The sequence below is a fragment of the Sciurus vulgaris genome (assembly GCF_902686455.1).
Source record: "Sciurus vulgaris genome assembly, chromosome: 1".
Classification (NCBI taxonomy): Eukaryota; Metazoa; Chordata; class Mammalia; order Rodentia; family Sciuridae; genus Sciurus; species Sciurus vulgaris.
Genome location: NC_136461.1, coordinates 15,754,520 through 15,772,628, shown reverse-complemented (window position 1 = coordinate 15,772,628; position 18,109 = coordinate 15,754,520). Strand labels below are relative to the sequence as shown.

The 18,109-nt window shown below is 61.6% G+C and overlaps 3 protein-coding genes across 4 annotated transcripts in view; all 3 read right to left on the bottom strand.

Moving 5' to 3' along the window:
• EPHA8 (EPH receptor A8) overlaps positions 1-18,109 on the bottom strand; it is a 165,114-nt gene that overhangs the window by 97,235 nt on the left and 49,770 nt on the right. The gene's annotated exons all lie outside the window — the stretch shown is intronic.
• On the bottom strand, positions 3,705-7,066 carry C1QC (complement C1q C chain). Its single transcript, XM_079127448.1, has 3 exons — positions 7,007-7,066; positions 6,604-6,785; positions 3,705-4,448 (listed from the first exon to the last, which is right to left on the bottom strand). Exons 2-3 carry the CDS (start codon positions 6,782-6,784, stop codon positions 3,892-3,894), a joined length of 738 nt encoding a protein of 245 aa, XP_078983574.1. The 5' UTR covers position 6,785; positions 7,007-7,066; the 3' UTR covers positions 3,705-3,891.
• On the bottom strand, positions 10,169-12,727 carry C1QA (complement C1q A chain). 2 transcript variants are annotated; one of them, XM_079127264.1, is made up of 3 exons: positions 12,589-12,727; positions 11,827-11,996; positions 10,169-10,835 (listed from the first exon to the last, which is right to left on the bottom strand). In XM_079127264.1, the coding sequence occupies exons 2-3, from the start codon at positions 11,987-11,989 to the stop codon at positions 10,261-10,263; spliced, it is 738 nt and encodes a 245-aa protein (XP_078983390.1). In that variant the 5' UTR covers positions 11,990-11,996; positions 12,589-12,727; the 3' UTR covers positions 10,169-10,260. The 2 variants fall into 2 exon arrangements, with proteins under 2 accessions (XP_078983390.1, XP_078983391.1); XM_079127265.1 differs by lacking the exon at positions 12,589-12,727.

Below are 18,109 nucleotides of genomic sequence, written 5' to 3'. Positions count from 1 at the left end.
GCTGGGCTGGCCGCCTCTGCTCCTTCCCACCCTTTGCCTCTGAGCTTTCCTCTTCTCCAAAAATAATCGGATCATGGATTTTAAATCTGCTCATGACTTATTGATGCCCCTCCCCCCCCCAGCCAGACTCGAAGGTGGTGACAGTCATCGTCACAGGCAGGTGCCCTCCTCCATCCTAAAATTATGCCAAGCTGGACCTGGAGAGGCCTCGGGGGTCACACTCTACACGCAGGGGGACAGCCCGAGGGGGAGGCGTCCTTAGAGACCTGGTGTCTCCGTGCCCAGCAAGTTGTGCGTGGCTCCTGTCCCCATGGAACTCGCCCTCGGGTGTAGACGGGTGTTAAACATGGATGACACAGGCTTTCAGCTCCTGTGATAAATGTCATCCGCGAAGCTGTGACTGCCGTCGGAGCCCACCCCCCACGTAGGTGGGATGCAGGACCCGGCAGGCCCCAGGACTCAGGCCGCCTCGCTGCACCACGAGGCCCCTGCTTGGGGTCAGCTGGCCCCAGTGACCTGCACTCGGAGAATCAAGGGGCTCAGACGCCGAGCGATGGGAATCAAGCTTTCACTGCGGAGGGTGACAGGCAAGGAAAGGAGGGATTCCATAACCCCGCGGGTCTCTGGGCTCGGCCAACCAGAGTCGGAGGAGCTGGCCATGCCCAGGAGGCCATGAATTCAAATGGCAGGCGGGAGTTGGCAGGTTGCAGGTCCAGGTGTCCAGCCAGGGTGTCCAGGGTCACTTGAGCCTGGGTGGTCGATGCCATGGGGAAGGCGGGGTTGGACTTGGGGTGGAAGCAGCAGAGGGGCTTAAGAGCAAGGGCTTTGGGGGTGGCCACTCCCAGGGGAGTCCTGGCCTGGCACCTGACCTCGGCTCTTGGCCACCTGTGTCCTCCGATGCAAGCCAGAGGCCTGGGCGCTCATCTCCTGGGGCCGTTGGTGGGAACAGGGAGGTGACCCCGCCAGCCCCGGAAGCTCGCAGGCAAAGAGGAACGTCCGGCCGTGTGAAGGAAGGACAAGGGTCCTGGAGCCCAGCCGAGGAGCCATGGGGAGGCCTGGGCGCGGGCTGGGCTGAGGCTCCCTGGCCAAGACCCCGGGGGGCAGCCAGCTGGTCTCGGTGCCCATAAGTGGCTGAGTCCCACCCCTGCTGGAGACGCAGACCCCTGCCAAGGGCAGAATAAAGCCCCCCAGCTTGGGTGCAGCGTGGGTGTCTCCACTTCCCGCTCCTGGCCCAGCCCCCAAAGGCCCTGCCCGCCACCAACCAGCAGACAGGCTGCGTCCTCTAAGGTCCTCGCTCCTGTCAGAGGACAACGGGGAGCAATCGTGGAAAACAAGCGGCAGAGCTCGTTTCCACGCCGGGGTCTGCTCTGACCCCGCGGCCGCCGAAAACGGCACATTGATTGTTTTAAACAAAAGAGAAATGAGAAGAAAGATGTGTCACTGGGACATCGCAGGGTGAACCCTAAGTGGTGGGACAACGGACGCGGTGGCTGGTGACCCACGCCTGGCCCTGCCAAGGCACCTGGCCCCAGTGCACAGGCAGGATCCCTCTGGTTCTTCCTGTGTGTGCATGCGGGTATTGTGTGTGTGCATGTGGGTGCATGCATGTGTGTGCATGTGGGCACATGTGCACGTGTGTACATGCACATGCGTGTACATACACATGGGGCATGTGTACACATACATGCACGTATGTGCACTGTGTGTGGGTGTATGTGTATGTGTGCATGTGCATGCGCGTGCATATGCTCGTGTGTGTGTGCGTGTGTGTCTTTCTGTGTTCCTCGGTGCCCAGCAGGCATCACAGGCCCACCCCCCGGTTGCTTACAGGGTGACAGGAGGCAGATGTGTGAGTTAGTGCCCAGAAGCCAGTCGGTGCCCCAGGTGGCGGCACTCACTGCTGCCCGCCACTCACCATGGCCCCGTCTTCCCCAAACCTCCACGACGCTTCCTTGGGTCTGCAAATCTGGTTTTGTTTTAAGTAAGTCCATAGGTTAATCCTATTTGCCAGCAGAATTGCTGTAAGCTCATGGCCCACAAACGATGGAGGCCAGCGGGGAGCGAAACCCCGGGTCAGCAGCTGTCCTTTATTCTGCAGGGAAGTCCATCGATCAGGCACGGGAGGGCCCGTTTTCTGGGTATGGAGGTGGCCCCCAGGTTACAGAAGGAGTCTGGGTTTTATAGTTTCGTGGAGACTGTGGACGTGCAGTTGGGACGGTTGAGGCTGGTTGTACGGGTTAGAACTTTAACTTAGGCGGTGGTTGTAAAAAGGTTGAAACTCTTTATCATCTGGGGAGAGAGGAGTCCAGATCCCCAGGGATGAGTACTCAGATCCTGCCCATTGCTTTTCTTTCTCTGGGATCCATTGTTTCCTGGAGTGTCAATATTTGCTGTGCCTCCATTTGGGGCTGCTTTGCAATGGGGGAAGTCCAGGCCCAGCATCTTAGTGTTTGCCTCCTTCCTTCAAATGCGCTGGGGTTGGGGAGGGGTAAATGTTTGCTTGTGGTGGAGACGCTGGGGATGAGCCCGGGAAGGGACGGAAGTTTGCTTTTTCCCTCGGGGCCCATTGTCATGGGGAAAGGATGCACTGGGAGAGGCTTAATGTTTGGCTAATTTCCCCTCCTCCTGAGCCACACTGTCCCTCAATTTTTCTTGAGGAGCCATCTTGTAGGAATGTTATTTTCCATAATCCTTCCCTTGGGAACCTGGTCTCTGAAATCTTGAGTTTGTGGTCCACGTCTGCAGAGGGTGCTGTGGGGATGGGGGTCTGGGAGGCCTTCCTGGAGGAGGTGATCTGGGTGAGGCATCCTGTTCATGTGGATGGGCCATGTGTGTGAGTGGGTTGGGACTCTACAGGACAAGGACAGCAGGGGCAGGGGTGCGGCCGTATGGGACGGGCTCTGTCGGAACCGTGGGGCCCGAGTGGACACAGGTGTCTGCAGAATTCACTCTCACTGCCCCTTAGTGATGCCACTGTGAGGTCCCCACCCAGGTTCTCCTGGGCCTGGTAAACCTCCGAGCTCACTGGGCTCCAAGGCCTGGACCTGAAGGCTGCCCAGTCTCCCAACCAGGGCAGCTGAGCCCAGTCTCAGCAACCTCACCTCCCAAACCTGGGGGCTGCGGGTGACCTCTGGGGGACCCTGGGGTCTGTGAGTTTCTTGGGGTGACGCAGACGCAGGGGGCAGTCCTCTCACCCACTCACGCCCGTCTCAGAGCGTGGCTGCAAAGACGAGAGAGCCTGTGGGTGTGAATCTCTTGCACAACACCTGGTGCGCACAGAGAGCCCGCGGATCCAGCTGCTGGACGCTTCAGTGGCTCAGCACGGACGCTGCCCGCCTGGTCTGCCTGCCTGGTCTGCGTGTGCACAGGGCTCAGCCGAGCCCAGCTCCTCCCCATCTGAGTGCTCCGGCCTGGACCTCGAACTCAGTCCCGTTTACCTAGGAGCCCAGGGGCCTTCTCTGACAGTGGTGTCTCTCCACGAGACATGTGACAGCAGATGGCCGCTTGGGGACCTCTGGTGGCCTGTGACCACACTTGAACATCCTCCCCCACCAGGCCAAATGTGCTGAGGGTCTCGGCACAGGTGGCCACTGGGCCTGGGCACCACCTGGACACCCCAGGTCCAGAGCCGCAGAGAGCCGCGGCAGGTGCCACCAGCGCTGGCAGGTCTCTGGAGTCACCGAGGGGAGTCGGGCCACTCCAGGTTCCGCCTGGTTATTTATTCACGTATCTCCCCACCTCTCCCAAGACCCGAAAAAACAGAAATAAGCTGAGCCGCGGTCCCGAGGGGGCTGGTGGGAGTGGGGTGCGCGGTGGCCGCGGAAAAGCGCTCAGAGGAGCAGCAGCCAGGGTGGGAGGCTTCCTGGAGGAGCAGCGGCGGGCCAGCGGCGGCTAGTCGGGGAAGAGCAGGAAGCCCGAGAAGACGCTGTCGGAGCCCTCGGTGCCCACCAGGCCGTTGTAGTCGTTGACAGCCAGCCACACCTGCTCCCCCGCCTGCAGCCGCAGCAGCGCGCCGCCCGAGCTGACCTGCTTGCTGTTGGACATGTGGTCGCAGAAGGTGGTCACCTTGACGCCGCTGCGGTAGAGCAGCACGCACAGGTTGGCCGTCTGCGACGTGTGGTAGACGAAGTAGTAGAGCCCGGGCACCCTGCAGGTGAACTTGCCTGTGCCCGTGTCGTAGTCCCCCTGCGGGTTGGTGACCACCGAGTTGAACTTGACCAGCTCGTTGGCGGCCGGGTACTGGGCTGTCTGCCGCATGACCGTGAACACCGACTGGTGCTTCTGCTTGTACCTGCCCTCCTCGCCGGGCTCCCCGGGAGGCCCTGGGGGGCCCCGCTCCCCCTGCATCCCAGTGGGGCCCATGGGGCCGTTCTTCCCGGGATAGCCAGGGGTGCCCGGCTCTCCCTTCTGGCCCTTGGGTCCTCGTGTGCCGGGGACGGCTGGGATTCCTGGGGAGAGAGGGGGGAGAGCGTGAGGGGCAGGGCAGAGGGACCTGGGGTGTCCACCAGAGTCCCTCCTTCCCAGATGGGCCATCCACTGGAAGTGGGCCCTGGCCTGGGGCAGAGGAGATCGGCCTCTGTTTCCACGTCTGTGATGGAGGGTCGGCCTGGGCAGCACGGGTGTCCCAGCAGGACAGGAGGTCAGGAGCCCTGAGCGCTGGGCAGCAGGTGGCCACGGATGCCCTGTTCGGCCTGCATGCTGCTTTCTGATTTTTAAACTGCAGCAGAGCACGAGCAAATCCGGAACGCGCCTAAAAATCTGTGGTCCCGGCTTTTCCTGGAAAGAATCAGAAGACCAGCGGGAGGCGGCGTCCCCAGACCGAGGCGCCCAGGCTCCGCCCTGTGGGGCTGCTCAACCAAGGCTGTGTTCACACGTTAGGCTGTGCACTGGGAGATCATCGAGGTGTAGAAATTTGGAAAAAAAGAAAGGGATGAGGTCCCACGTGCCTCTCCCTCGCTCTCCCAGCCGCACGGCACAGGTGGTAGCGCTGGAGCAGAGCGTCAGAACGGGGACACTGAGTCACGGCAGCTGCAGGGCTCACCCGGGCTGTGCCCGCTGGGTCTGTGTGTGCGCGTGTGTGCTTGTGTGTGTGCATGTGCATGTGTGCATGTGCATGTGTGTATGGGAATGCATGTTTGTGTGTGCGTGTGCATGTTCGTGTGTGTGCATGTGTGTACGTGTGTGCTTGTACATGTGTGTGTGTGCATGTGCGCTTGTGTGCATGCGTGCGTGTGTGTAGCTTCTAGTACAGCTGTGTTGTGTGTAGGTTTCTGAGGAAACTGAGGCCGGAGACTTCCCACTCTCAAGGTCCATCTCCAGTTTCCTCTTCCAGAAAGTCCCCCGTGGTCACCCCTGCCAGCCCTCATGGTTCTTTTCTCCTCCGCCTTCCTTGGGGCTCCATGTCTGTCCTTCTATAGAGTGAGGACCTTTTAGGTCCCAGGGTTAGGAGAGTGGGGTCAGGACCCAGCAGACTGGGCTCAGGCTGTGTGACACTGGGCAGGTGACCTCCCCACTCTGAGCCTGTTTGCTCAGTTGAGATAAGAGCATAGGGGAACAGAGCCCAGAGAGGCTGACAGGGTGGAGCGGGGGAATGCATGGCAAGTGCTGGGCCCAGTGCCCCGACGGGGACAGGAAGCAGCAGTGGAGAGAGGCCCAGGAGGCAGGGAAGGGCAGTGGTTAAGGGTGTGGATAGGGTTCTGCTGTGTGACTTTGGGTGAGTTGTTCAATCTCTCTGAACCCCAGATTTGACATTTGCAAAATAGGAGTAAATCTCCTTTTCAAGGGATTTGGCCTCGTTTATTTTATCGGCAACAGAGCCACCGATTTCATCCTTGGGAAGACCGAGGGCTCTTTCTCCACCTGCCTCTGCCCACCCAGGAGCTCTGCCCAGCCCTGATGGCCTCGCCCGTGCTGGACATGCTCAGCTCCCAGGCCAGCTGCCTGCTCCCATCCTCGTCCCTTGTTTGACGCTGCGGCTTGGGCGTGAACCTGCCCAGAAGATTCTGGGGCTGGGGTCCCGACCGACCCGCTCCACCTCTCCACCCCTCCAGAGCCCCAGGGAGGGCGGCGAGCACAGCTCCCGACCAAGACGCTGCCCACCGTGGCCTCTGCCTGGGCGTTCGGGCCAGGTGCTCAGGGCAGCCTACGCCCCAACACATGTACCCCTGGCCCCAGGCCGGCCGGTGCCGACTTCTCCCGGTGGTGCAGGTGGGTAAACTGAGGCACGGCAAGGCCGACTCTGCCTGTGCCCCCCGGGGCAGCGGTCACCTGGGTTTGGACCCAGCAGTCAGTGCTTTGCTGGTTCCCAGGGTGTGCCCACCTTCCCCAGGTGACACCTGACGGGAGGGCTGTGACCGTGGTGGAGGCCGCAGTGTGGCCTCCTCTTCCCTGGCGCCTGCCGCTGCTGGGACGGGGCCTCTCCCTCCCTACGGAAGGGTGAGGGAGGCGGGGAGGCAGAGGAGCCGGAGGTCAGCCCGGGGCCGAAGCCTGGGCCGGAGGACAGAGGGCCGGATGGGCCGAGAGAGCAGGGCCCTGCCCCTCCTGCCTGCAGGTTAGGCTGGAGGGACGCTCTGGGCCCGCCACCCCTGCGGCCCCCAGACTCACCTGGCTCGCCCTTGGGGCCCTGCAGACCGTCATGCCCGTCCTTGCCAGGGGCGCCCGGCAGGCCGGGCATCCCCGGGATCCCGTAGCAGCTTGTGCTGGCCTGGCCCCGGAGCGGCAGGGCCATCAGGAGCAGCAGGAGATAGAGTCCCAGGGGGCTCCTATGGCTGGGCGCCACGTCCATCCTGGGGAGGGAGTGCCGGGGACAGTGGGTGGCCTCCTCCTCAGGCCGGCCTCCCTGCATAGCCCCTCGCCCTGCAAGGGTGGACCCCACCATGGATGGGTGGTGGGCCTCTTCTGAAGCCCAGGCCTGGGCTCAGCAGGGGTGACTCTCCTCTCCCTCAAAGCCCAGCTGTCCTGGTGCCCTGGTCCAGGAAGGTGGCGGGGAGATGGCCGTTTCCCTCACCTGTGTGCCGGGGGCGGGAGGCCTCGGGCCTGGTCAGAGATGTCTTGGCTCGGCTCCCTCTCCCAGGCTGGAGGACACCGTGTCGAGTGGACCGAGCAAGGATGGCCCAGAGCGGCGCTGGGGCCCCCTCCCTGCCGCCCCTCCCCCCCACCGCTCCCCTCCCACATCCCCTTTCTCCTTTTTCCTGACTTGACACTTTTTCATGGGTTCTGAGCCAGGCTGGCCACAGTGACGCCCTGTCCACCCCTTCTTCCTCTGCCCTCGGTCATGAGGGTCTGAAATGAGGAAATGTCGTAAGCCCCCAGGGCACAGACGTCCCTGGAGGCCGGTTGGGTCACCTGAAAGTCTGGCCCCCTCTGCAGCAGACACCGTGCCTGGGGCTCAGTGATTGGGGCAACACCTGGGGGTTCCCAACCCCCCACAGATGAGGAAACCGAGGCCCAGGGAGGCGGACACCCTGGCCCCAAGCCACGCCCCAAGGGGTCTCGGGATTCCACGCCCTGCTTGAGACCCCTCTGCTCAGCCACCACCAGAAGGAGTCTGACGTGCCCTTGTCAGGTGCAGGCCTTATTCTAGAAACATCCGTGGCCCAGCCCAGTCGCCACACTTGGGGGGACCCCATTCCCAGGCTGCTCTGCACAGTCAGCAGCTCTGGCTTCTCCTTGGCCCTGCTGCCCGCTTGCCTGGAGGCTTTCCCGAGCCCCTCTCCCCCTGTGACTCCTGGGACCCAGCTCTGCTTTTGCGGGGGCCCCTGGTGCCACCTTCCCTGCTGGCGTCACCTTCCCCGCTGGTGTCCACCCTGCCTCAGGCCCAGGCGCCCGAGGTGGAGGGGTTCCAGGTGGCCAGGCAGCCCCTCCGGCTTCGGGACTTTGGGATGAAGGAGTCGGGGGCGGCAGAGGGTCCAGTCCCGACTCCCCTGCCGCCTACTGTGGACGAGGACGTCTGTTAGCTCCATGGCAGGGACGTGGTCAGGGACATGCCATGCCGGCGTGGGCAGGAGTTGAGCCCTGCCCGGCCGGGCTGGGCCCAGGCTCCACCTGGAGCTCCGCCCTGTGGCAGGGGGCTGCCCAGGACACCAGTGCACGTGGCCCTGGGAGTCCCCGTGGAGGGAGCTCTGGGCACAGCCTCACAGGGGTGAGGGATGACGCGGCCAGGCCGCTGGGCCCTGGGCCTCCAGCTCCTGCCCTGGGCCTCCAGCTCCTGTCCTGGGCCTCCAGCTCCTGCCCTGGCCTCTGTGGCGCCTAGGTCCGCTGTGTCCAGCAGGTGGCAGCCTCGGCCTGCGCTCAGCCCTGTCCTGCCCTGCCGGCCCTCCTGGGCCTGGGCCGAGGCTGTCCCCAGAGGGACAGAGGAGCGTCACGGTGGGCAGGTGGGGGGGGGGGTGACTCAAGGCAGGGGCGGTGGGCTGTCCTGGTGCCCCAGGTCCATAGCCTGGCCTCTGCCACGTGGGCCACCCTGACTTCCTGGGGTCCCGCTGCACCCTGGGGTCCGCAGACTGTTTCCAGGCCCTGCCGCTTTGCAGACGTGACCTTAGGCGCTGTCGTTGAGCGGGGGCCCGTCTCTTGCAGGGATTAAGGGCACCAATGGCTATGAAATGCCCAGGCCTGGCGGGCACCGCAGAGCTGCCTCTCCCAGCCTGGGGCCCTCGGGCAGCGTGTTCAGACGGGCGGGGACACGGCGGCAGACCTGACCCAGGGAGCCAGGGTGACAGGACCCAGCAGTGCCTGGGGCCGAGGGGGCTGCTCTCCCGCTGCCGACCCTCTCGCTCCCTCCTGACCCCTGAAGACCCCGGCACAGGGGCGAGGGCCGCTCCAGGAGGGTCCTGGGCGTGGACGTCAGAGGCGTGGGCCGGGGCGTGCGCAGAGGGCCGCCTGTGAGTAGACGGGGACATTCCGGTCTCTGAGGAGAGCTCTGTGGAGTTGTGCGAGTCGGGGGTCAGCGTGGAGAGGACGTGGGCTTCCTCAGCCTCGGCCGCCGGGCCGGAGGGTGACATGTTCACGCGGGTGTCCGTGTGTCTGGGACACGTGTCCCCAGGGTGTGCACCCGTGTGAGGTAAGGGGTGTGTCTCCCCCGGTGTGGGGGCTGCGTTTCTGCAGGGAGTGGATGATGTTCTGTGGGACCCTGGGGAAGCACAGGAGCCTGCAGGGTCCTCAGGTCCCCGGCCCAGGCTGCCCACCTGCAGGGGTGGAAACCCAGGGCCAGACTCAGGAGTCCTAGCTTGGTGGGACTGCTGGTGTCCTTGGGCCAGTTGCTTCCCTTCTCTGTTTCCTGCTCCAGCCCAGGGCTGGGGAAGACCCTGTGTGATTTGCCCAGCGCAGCTGTAGAAGCTGGGGAGGCTGTGGGGTCTGGGAGGCTGTGGGTCTGGGAGGCTGGGGGGTCTGGGAGGCTGGGGGTCTGGGAGGCTGTGGGTCTGGGAGGCTGGGGAGTCTGGGAGGCTGTGGAGTCTGGGAGGCTGGGGGTCTGGCAGGCTGGGGATCTGGCAGACTGTGGAGTCTGGGAGGCTGGGGTCTGGCAGGCTATGGGGTCTGGGAGGCTGGGGGGTCTGGGAGGCTGGGGGTCTGGGAGGCTGGGGGTCTGAGAGGCTGGAGGTCTGGGAGGCTGGAGGTCTGGGAGGCTGTGGGGTCTGGGAGGCTGTGGGGTCTGGGAGGCTCTGGGTCTGGGAGGCTGGGGGTCTGGGAGGCTGGGGGTCTGGGAGGCTCCCAGGGGACTGGTACCCATGGGTGGCAGTGAGATGTGGGTTCGATTCCAGCTCCTCCCTCAGATCCTGCCCTGGGGCTTTGCCCCCTGTCATGGCTGCTTCATCGCCTGTAAAGTGACACCTGGACGTCCACAGCCACCCGGGGGCTTGATCAGCAAGAGGAAGAAGCACGGTCCTCGCTGTGTGTTTGCGAAGTGACCGGTGAAGCGACTCGCTGCGGGAGCGCTGGGCCCGGCTCCCACCGCACGTCACCCAGTCCCGACCCGTGAGTAGGTGCTGTATTAGCCCCACTCTACAGACGAGGACACTGGGGTCACGGTCATGCCGCCTGCAGATGATCGGCAGCCCCTGGACCGGCCGGATCAGCTCCTGGGACCGGCTAGACACCAGACAGGCGGCCGCCCCAGGGCCCAGGGGTGGCCACGCTCCCAGGCCCGCAGCAGCACCTGGACCTCCAGCCCAGCAGGTAGAGACTCGGGTATTTATTCTGGGGAGGCGGCCTGAGTCCAGTGCCCACCTCGCGGCACAGAGCAGTGCCGAGGAGCCCGGTGGGCCCGGCTCAGGGGGACGGGAAGATGAGGAAGCCGCTGAAGACGCTGTCGGCCTCGGGGCCCTGGTAGATGCGGCCCTTGGCGGGGTCCTTCTCCAACCAGACCTGGTCGCCCTGCTGCAGGCGCAGCACCGTGCCGCCTGAGACCACCTGGAAGAGCCCCCGCAGGTTGGTGTCGCAGAAGCTCAGGCTGCGCCGCGCCTGGCCGCCCGAGGAGGACACGATGGTCAGGCAGAGGTCCCACTTGGAGACCACCTGGAAGGTGAAGTAGTAGTAGCCAGGCACGGCACAGAGGAAGCGGCCCGAGTGGCTCTGGTAGGGGCTCTCCTGGTTGGTGATGACCGTGTCGAAGATGACCACGTTGCCGCCCGCTGGCGGGTTCCGCCGGACGGCCGAGAAGGCTGGCCGCGGCTGGTCCCTGATGTTTCCTGGGTTGCCCTTGATGCCCTTTGGTCCCGGCGTGCCGGGGTCCCCCAGGGGGCCAGTGGGCCCTGGGTAGCCCACCTTGCCGGGTTTCCCGGGGTGCCCGGGTTCCCCAGGGTCTCCCTTAAGGCCTCGAATGCCGGTCCTGATGCCCGGGGCTCCTGTGGGAGAGAAGAGACGGAGGGGGAGAGTCCAGGGCCTGCCGGTGCCCTGGAGAGGCCGGGCCCAGGGGCTGGGAGACGGAAGCTGGGGAATGCCCAGACGCTCAAGACAATTCCCACTGGCTGTGTGACCTCGGGCGAGTGTTTCAACCTCCCTGAGCCTCTGCTGTTTCTATAAAACGAGAGAAGCATGAGTGGCCCTTGGGATGGCATCGGTTCTGGGAACGGGTGACACTCTGGCGGCTCCCCTTCCTGCTCATGGCTGTCCACCCCCACCCTCCAGGCCACTGACCCCTTCCTCCACAGGGTTGGGGACCTCATGTAGATTCCCAGATACAAATGAGTGCAGGTGTCTGCCAATCCTGCTGCTCCACTGCGGACGGAGAGCAGCAGGAGGACAAGGTGAGACCCTCCTTTCCCACTCTGGTCATGACCGCCTCCCTTTTCCATCCCTCCCAGCCTTTTTTCTATAATGTGACAATTTTTGAAGCCTAAAAGGACTGAGAGGAGGAATCAGAGACTGAGTTGGGGGTGCTGGAGGAAAGCAAAAATGTCAGGTGCTGTTCACTGCACCTGTGGGAGCCAGGTAGGGTTATGTCTCCATGTTACAGATGAGGAAAATGGAGCTCCAGAGAGGGTCAGTAACTTGCTTGAGGTCACACAGCAAGGCAGTGGCTCCTAAGTCTTAATCTGGGGCCTTTGTTCTCTGGACAGCAACCCGAAGACTGCTTCAGAACTTTCACTTTCATTGCTCGAAGCAGCTCATTCTCCACAAGAGGAAGGTGAGGCCAAAAAATGGTCCTGGCAGGAAGGAGTCTGAGGGGCCTGGAGGCACGGGACTTGGCCCAGAGAGGCCACGCTCCCCGGCCCTCGGGAAAAAGTGCAAACCGGAGGGCTTCTGGGGGCCATGTGGACGCCTGCCCCCCGGGGCCACCCAAGCCTGCATCTGGAGGCCCGGCCACAGGCCGAGGGTCCAGAAGGAGCTGCTTACCTGGCTCCCCGCGCTCGCCCTTGAGGCCTGGCCGCCCCGGCCGGCCAGGCTTCCCTGCTGCCCCGTCCTTCCCGTTGGGCGCTCGGCACACATCCTCGGCCATTGCCAAGGCCAGGGACACGGCCAGCACACAGACCACCAGCCACCTCCAAGAGGCCTCCATGATGTCCCTGTGGAGATGGGCAGGGCCTGGGCAGGCTGGACACCACGCGTGCACACCCAACGCACCCAGATCCACACGACCCATAGGAGCCCCTCCCCCAGAGCACCTGGGCCTTTGATGTCCCCTGGCCACCGGCCCCAGGGACCGCGCCGGCCAGGTGCGCAGGTCGCAGCCACACGCTGGGGCACACGCCGCCCCGCTCACACCCCACACGCTCCCGCTCCCCCAGCATCGTCCCGTGAAGAGTTACTTCTGGGGCTGCTCCCTGTTTGACGGACACTTGCTCAGATGGCGGAGCCCTGTGCTCCGGAGGCTGTGAGCGCATCTGCCCCTCCTGTGCGCTCCTCTGCCGGGGGGCTCGGGCCTGGGCTGCCCCCTCCAGGCCTCCTCCCAGGCTGTGTTGGGACCAGGGTCCCGTTTGCAGTGGGTGTCCCACCTCCACTTCCCCCGGCTCTGGCCCAGGGGCTTGGGGTTCTCCACTCACCCATCCTGAGTCCTGGACAGTCCCCCATTCTGTCCCCAGAGCAGCGTTCCCTGCCCCCCGCCAGCCCCCTGCCTCCCAGACCTCACGGTCCCTCCCTCTCCGGGTCCGGCCTCACCTGCCCTGGGCTGTCGACTCCAACTGGACACTCTGCCCTTGGCCCAGGGACCCCGGGGACACCCAGCATGGGTGTTGCCTTCTGTGGGCAAGTTTCACATCCCTCCCCACTTCCCCTCCCCTCCCCCAGACCTGTCCCCTCAACTTCCCCAGGGACCAGAGGCGGCCAGGGAAGTTTTGAGCAGACCTCAGCAAGACTGGGACTTGGGACAGCAGAGCCCAGCCACAGCTGTGGAGGGGGTGGGGCAGCAGGAGGCCCTCCAGAGGGCGGGGCAGAGGGAGCCCAGTGGGCCGCAGGATCCAGAGGGAGAGCACGTCAGGGCGACGGAGTGACCTGCAGGTCCCTTTTGGGGTGTTCACTGCCCAGAGCTTGGAAGATGCAAAGAAGAAAGAACAGAGGTTTGGGGGAGCAACCGGGCTCTAGACTTCCGCTTCCTGGTGGCTGCATGTCTTGGGGGAAGTTACTCAACCTCTGGGTCCTCAGTTTCCTTGTCTGTAAATTGGGAACAATGGATTCTGCCTCATCGGATGACGGTAACTTTTTAATGACATACGCATGCAACATTTAACCATTGGGGAACATTTAACCATTGGCTTCTATCAACATAAAAACAAAACAAAACAAAAAATACCAACCACAGGACTGGGTGGCTCTGGGGTACCCCGCATGCTGAGGTCCTGGGCTCGACCCCATCACCACCAAAAAAACACACAGCAAAACAAAACAACAGCAACCACAACCACAGGGCAACAAAACCATCAGCCCCGCTGTCCAGAGGCAGTGCTGTGGCGTTCGAATGGTGCGCTGACAGGTGCCCATCACCTGCCTGCTCGGCGAGCCTCGTTGGCTGCTTGGACCCTGAGAAGATTTTTTTTTTTACACTGATTGACACCCTCTCTCTAAGGCTCGAGATCAATGCCATCAGGTCAGGCTGACCACATCTCTTTGCCTCTTTCCAAGAGCTTGTCTTGGTTTTTCTGGGAATTTGCCAGAGGGAGGCAGCCAGGAGGGAGAAGGAAGGTCTCGGGGAGCCTTTTACACCTGCAATCCTGCGTGGCCCTGGCATCTGCCAATCAGAGACAGAGGCTTGCTTTGATTGAAGGAGGGGGCCGGGAGTGCTGTCTGCCAGCCCCTGTCTTCCTCCCCAGAATGCAGGAAGTTAGAGAGCTGGTATCCGGAATCTCCCAGCTCAGCCTCACAAAACGTGACCCTGGGCAAGCTGCATCCTCCCCTGGAACACAGTCCCCTTCTCTGTGAAGTAGGGATGATAGCCAGACTCCTCGAAGGGCTTCGAGGGTTACGTTAATTTATGAGAAAACGTCTACTGCCATTGAATGAAATCATCACTTTGAACAACAGCTGTGTGATCTTGGGCAAGTTACCTAACCTCTCTGAGCTTCACTCTCCTTCTACCAAGAAGCAGACAGTTTGCCCCACATGGTCTCTAACATCCTTTCTAGAGTCCATCTTCTGTGACTGCCTCATGTCGGCCTTGCTTTCCAGAAAGAGGAATCAGAAACATGAAATGTCAGAACCCAGAGGCTCAGCCTGTCTCCCCATTTTGCTAATGAAAAAATGAAGGACCAGAGACAGAAAGACTTACCCAGTGTCACACAGGAAAGGACCAAGCTAGTCAGATACTGTGAAAAACTTCCTAATTTTTCAAAATTTGAAACACACAATTCTTACATAAATATCTATAGAGTAGGATCACATCAATTTTTTTGTTGCAGTTTATTCATAAGGAAGCAGCGGAACAGCAAAGCTAGTTCAATGAAGAATATTTTTAAAAATTACATGTGCAGGAGCTGAAGTAATAGCTCCTTTTGGAGAGCGCTCGCCTAGCATGCACAAGGACCGCGGTTCGAATCCCCGGCCGCTCAAATGAGAAGAAAGAAAGAAAAAAAAATTACATGTGCATACATGCAGGGAAAGAAAGGAGAGACTCAGTGAGAACAGTAATGAAGAATTCTGGACTATTCATAAAGTTGCCAAATTAAATATGAAACTGGTTAATGTTCCATGGGACAATAAAATCATAGGGTTGGAGTCATCTTCCATTGTTTCTAGACAAAAAGAATTTGCAACTTATCAGCTTCCACCAGTCAGCCGCTGTCTCTCCAGAGTGTGGGCCCTGATCAATAGCAAAGAATGCGTCAAGCCAAGTGACATTCCCCCGGAGTGTTGGACGCTGCTCACCAGGGCTCCCAGGGCAGCTCCAGCCTGACTTTGAAAGGACATGGGTTGTCTGTTTGCTCTGCTCCCAGGTGCCGCGGATCTTACTTATCACAGACACACACCTCCCAAGAACAGCATGCCGTGATGCAAGTGGGTCAGCAGTGAGTGGCCTGTAAGTGCACAATGGGGACACCCGCAGGCCCACAGAGCGGGGTGGGGCCCTTCTTCCATTTCTCCTGAGATCTGACTCCTGGAGGGGAGGCAGAAGATGTCGGGGTGAGAGGAGACCCCAAAAGGAGTGTCCACCCAGCCCGCATCCACCAGCTGCCTCAGAGTGGAGTTGGGGAGGCTAAGGAACGCCCCAAAAGAAGGCTGCCGTGATTCCGGCTCTTCGTGATGGAGTCGCCTGTCGGTCGAGGGCTGGGCCCACCATTGTGGGTGGTCAGTATCCCCACCGCGGCGGGGCGGGGCTCAGCCGCACAGCGCTAGCCCCGCGTGGGCTGGGCCTGGGTTCCACCCCCGGCGCTGCCAGAGGAAAACCAACACAAAAGGAAAAGGATTGGGAAAGCGTCTCGGGAAGTGCCATTTGGGACACCAGGGTACCATTTTGCAACGGTCACTCTGGGCTTTGACACTGAGCAGATTTCTTTTCTGATTGAGAACACTCGGCTCACGTCGACCCAGCCCGGTCCCAACACACACACACACACACACACACACACCCACACACACACACACACACACACACACACACCACACACACACACACACACACACACACACACCACACACACACACACACACCACACACACATACACACCACACACACACACACACACCACACACACACACACCACACACACACACACACACACACACCACACACACACACACACCACACACACACACACACACACACACCCCACACACACACACACACACACACACCACACACACACACACACACACCACACACACACACACACACACACACACACACACACACACACACACACACACACACACACACACGGAGGAACTGCACCTCGAGGCCGGAGTCCCGCTCGAGGCGAGGGGTTTCGGCCAGGAGTTGAGACGGCAGCTCACAGGAGTGGCGCAGGCTTGGGGACAGCCCTCCTCATCCTGGCTCGGTCCGGAGATAGGCCCTCCCGGGGCGACGCCCCCTACCTTATTTACGCTATTTCTAGTTCTTTCTCTGAGTCTTTTTAGGCCCAGGGCAGGGGTCAAGTGTGTGTATAAGGTGACTCTGAGGTTTTCCTACTCTTTTTTTTTTCTTTTCACTTAAAAAAAATCGAGGTAAATGTGCAGATCCTCGGTGCCTCCACGTGTCCTCGCCCCCGCCCAGCCGGGGCGCATGCGCCGTGTCCCCACCGCGCCTGCAAGTGGCCTGGGGCGGCTCCCGGCCGGCTGCCCGCCCCAGAGCACCGCTCCGCTCGCGCGCCTGCTCTCCGGCCTCACGTGAGGGAGTCCGGCCGTGGTGCCCGTGGTGTCCGAGCCTGCGCGGCGCCACGTCGCCCTCCCTGCTGGATTGCATCCCGCTTGCCGTGTCCGGGGTCCCCGGTGGGTAGGGTTGCGAGGAACACGGCTGCTGAGAACCCTCTCGCGCGGGTCCGCGGCCCGCCCAGCCCGGGGCCGAGGCGCGCAGGGCACCTGTTTCAGCACCACGAAGGGGCGGAGAGCTCCCGGGGCTCCGCTGGGCGGTGCCTCTCCTCGGCCCCTCCCCCAAGCCCGACCCCTCCCCGCCCTCCGCGGCCTCCCCGGCTCCCGTGGGCACCCGGTCTCCGCCGCCTCTGGCCGGAGCGTCCCCTCGGCCAGAGTCTCCTTCATCCCTCCCCTTGAAGTCCCGGCTTTGCTGGCAAGTGGGGGTCGGGGACTGGGAGCGGGGAGCGGCTGTCCGCAGACCTGCCACCTTCCGCCTACAGTCTTTGCCCCCTTCGGCAGCTCCAAGGGCATCTTGGGATGGCACTTATGAAACACGGAGGCTCTACAAGCAACCTCCCATCTGTGGCGGTGACAACAGCCTGGGTTCAAGTTCAGCATCTGTGTCCCCCTGGCTGTGTGACCTTGCAGCACAAGCCACCTCCAGTCCCTGGGGCTCGGGTCTCACCTATAAACCCAGGTCGGTGATCGCCCTCATCCAGCAGGTGCCCAGGCCTCCCAGGGCACCATGGCGTGTCAGTGGCACCGGGTGGGCACGTGGCAAAATGTCCCTCCTTGGCCCCACCTGTCCCTTAGAGAGCCAGTGTAGGGTGACCCTTTGAGAAGTTTGGGAAAGAAAATTTAAAAAGAAGACAAAACAAGGCAAAAGCAATTTCCTCAGGGGAGGTGAAGAAAGGGAGGAGGAAGTAAAGCCACTACACGATCCTGTTGCCCCAGCCGGTCGCCAGCGTCCTGGAGGCCCAGAAGGGATGCACTGGAGCCTGGGAGGGGCCAGGCGAGGAGCTCAGGGAGAAGCCCACCACATGCAGGTGTGGCTGGAAGCAGCGGTGCAGGCAGGTGAGATGTAAAAAGATTAAGAGGATTAGGAGAGAGTTTGGAGAACAAACAACCAGTGAAGGCAGTCTTTCCTGTGCCAGCTGGGCCTGGGGCCTGAGGGACCCACAGACCAGAACAGGCATCCCAATGGCTGGGATAATGCCGGCCCCTCAGGAGTTCACATAGGCACAGAGTTCCAGGAGAGTGGGCTGGGGAAGTCCTACAGGGAAAGGCTCGTTTGCCGGTCACAGCCCTGACGTTTTGCCACTGCCCTTCTTTCTGTGGGTAAGCAGTGCCCCCTCTGGAGAGTTCTGAACCTGCATCCCAGCGCATCTGTAGGACCTTAGCAGGCTGTCCCTGGCGAACCTACTGCGAGCTCAAGACACTATCTCACCTCATCATCCAACCCCAGGGAGCTGGCCCTCTGGCGGGTCCCCTTTACAAACAAGATAACAGAGACTCAGAAACAGTAAGTGACTTGCACAAGACCACACAGCCAGTCTTCCTGTAGAAGTTCCATTGGCATCCTACAGAGGGGGGTGTAGAACAGCAACTTGGAAACAGGGAGGGAAAGCAGGAGACCGACGTGTGGGGTGTAGGACTCTAAAAGATGGATCTGCCCCTCCACAAAGCATCTCCCCCCTACCAGGCATGTTACATACACGACGTGTGGGGTGTAGGACTCTAAAAGAAGGATCTGCCCCTCCACAAAGCATCTCCCCCCTACCAGGCATGTTACATACATCTTCTCACTTGATTTACTCAGTAAATTAAGGGTAGAAGTCTGGTTCATTTTCAAAGATGAAGAAACTGAGGCTCAGAGAGGGGACTCAACCAGTTCATGGG

What these genes read in the sequence shown, in the direction of transcription:
- C1QC (XM_079127448.1), bottom strand. Translation starts at nt 6,784, where the DNA reads ATGGACGTGGCGCCCAGCCATAGGAGCCCCCTGGGACTCTATCTCCTG. An exon ending in GGGCCCCAAGGGCGAGCCAG is followed by an intron (nt 4,449 to 6,603) that starts GTGAGTCTGGGG and finishes CTCTCTCCCCAG; the next exon opens with GAATCCCAGCCGTCCCCGGC.
- C1QA (XM_079127264.1), bottom strand. Translation starts at nt 11,989, where the DNA reads ATGGAGGCCTCTTGGAGGTGGCTGGTGGTCTGTGTGCTGGCCGTGTCC. An exon ending in GGGCGAGCGCGGGGAGCCAG is followed by an intron (nt 10,836 to 11,826) that starts GTAAGCAGCTCC and finishes TCTCTCCCACAG; the next exon opens with GAGCCCCGGGCATCAGGACC.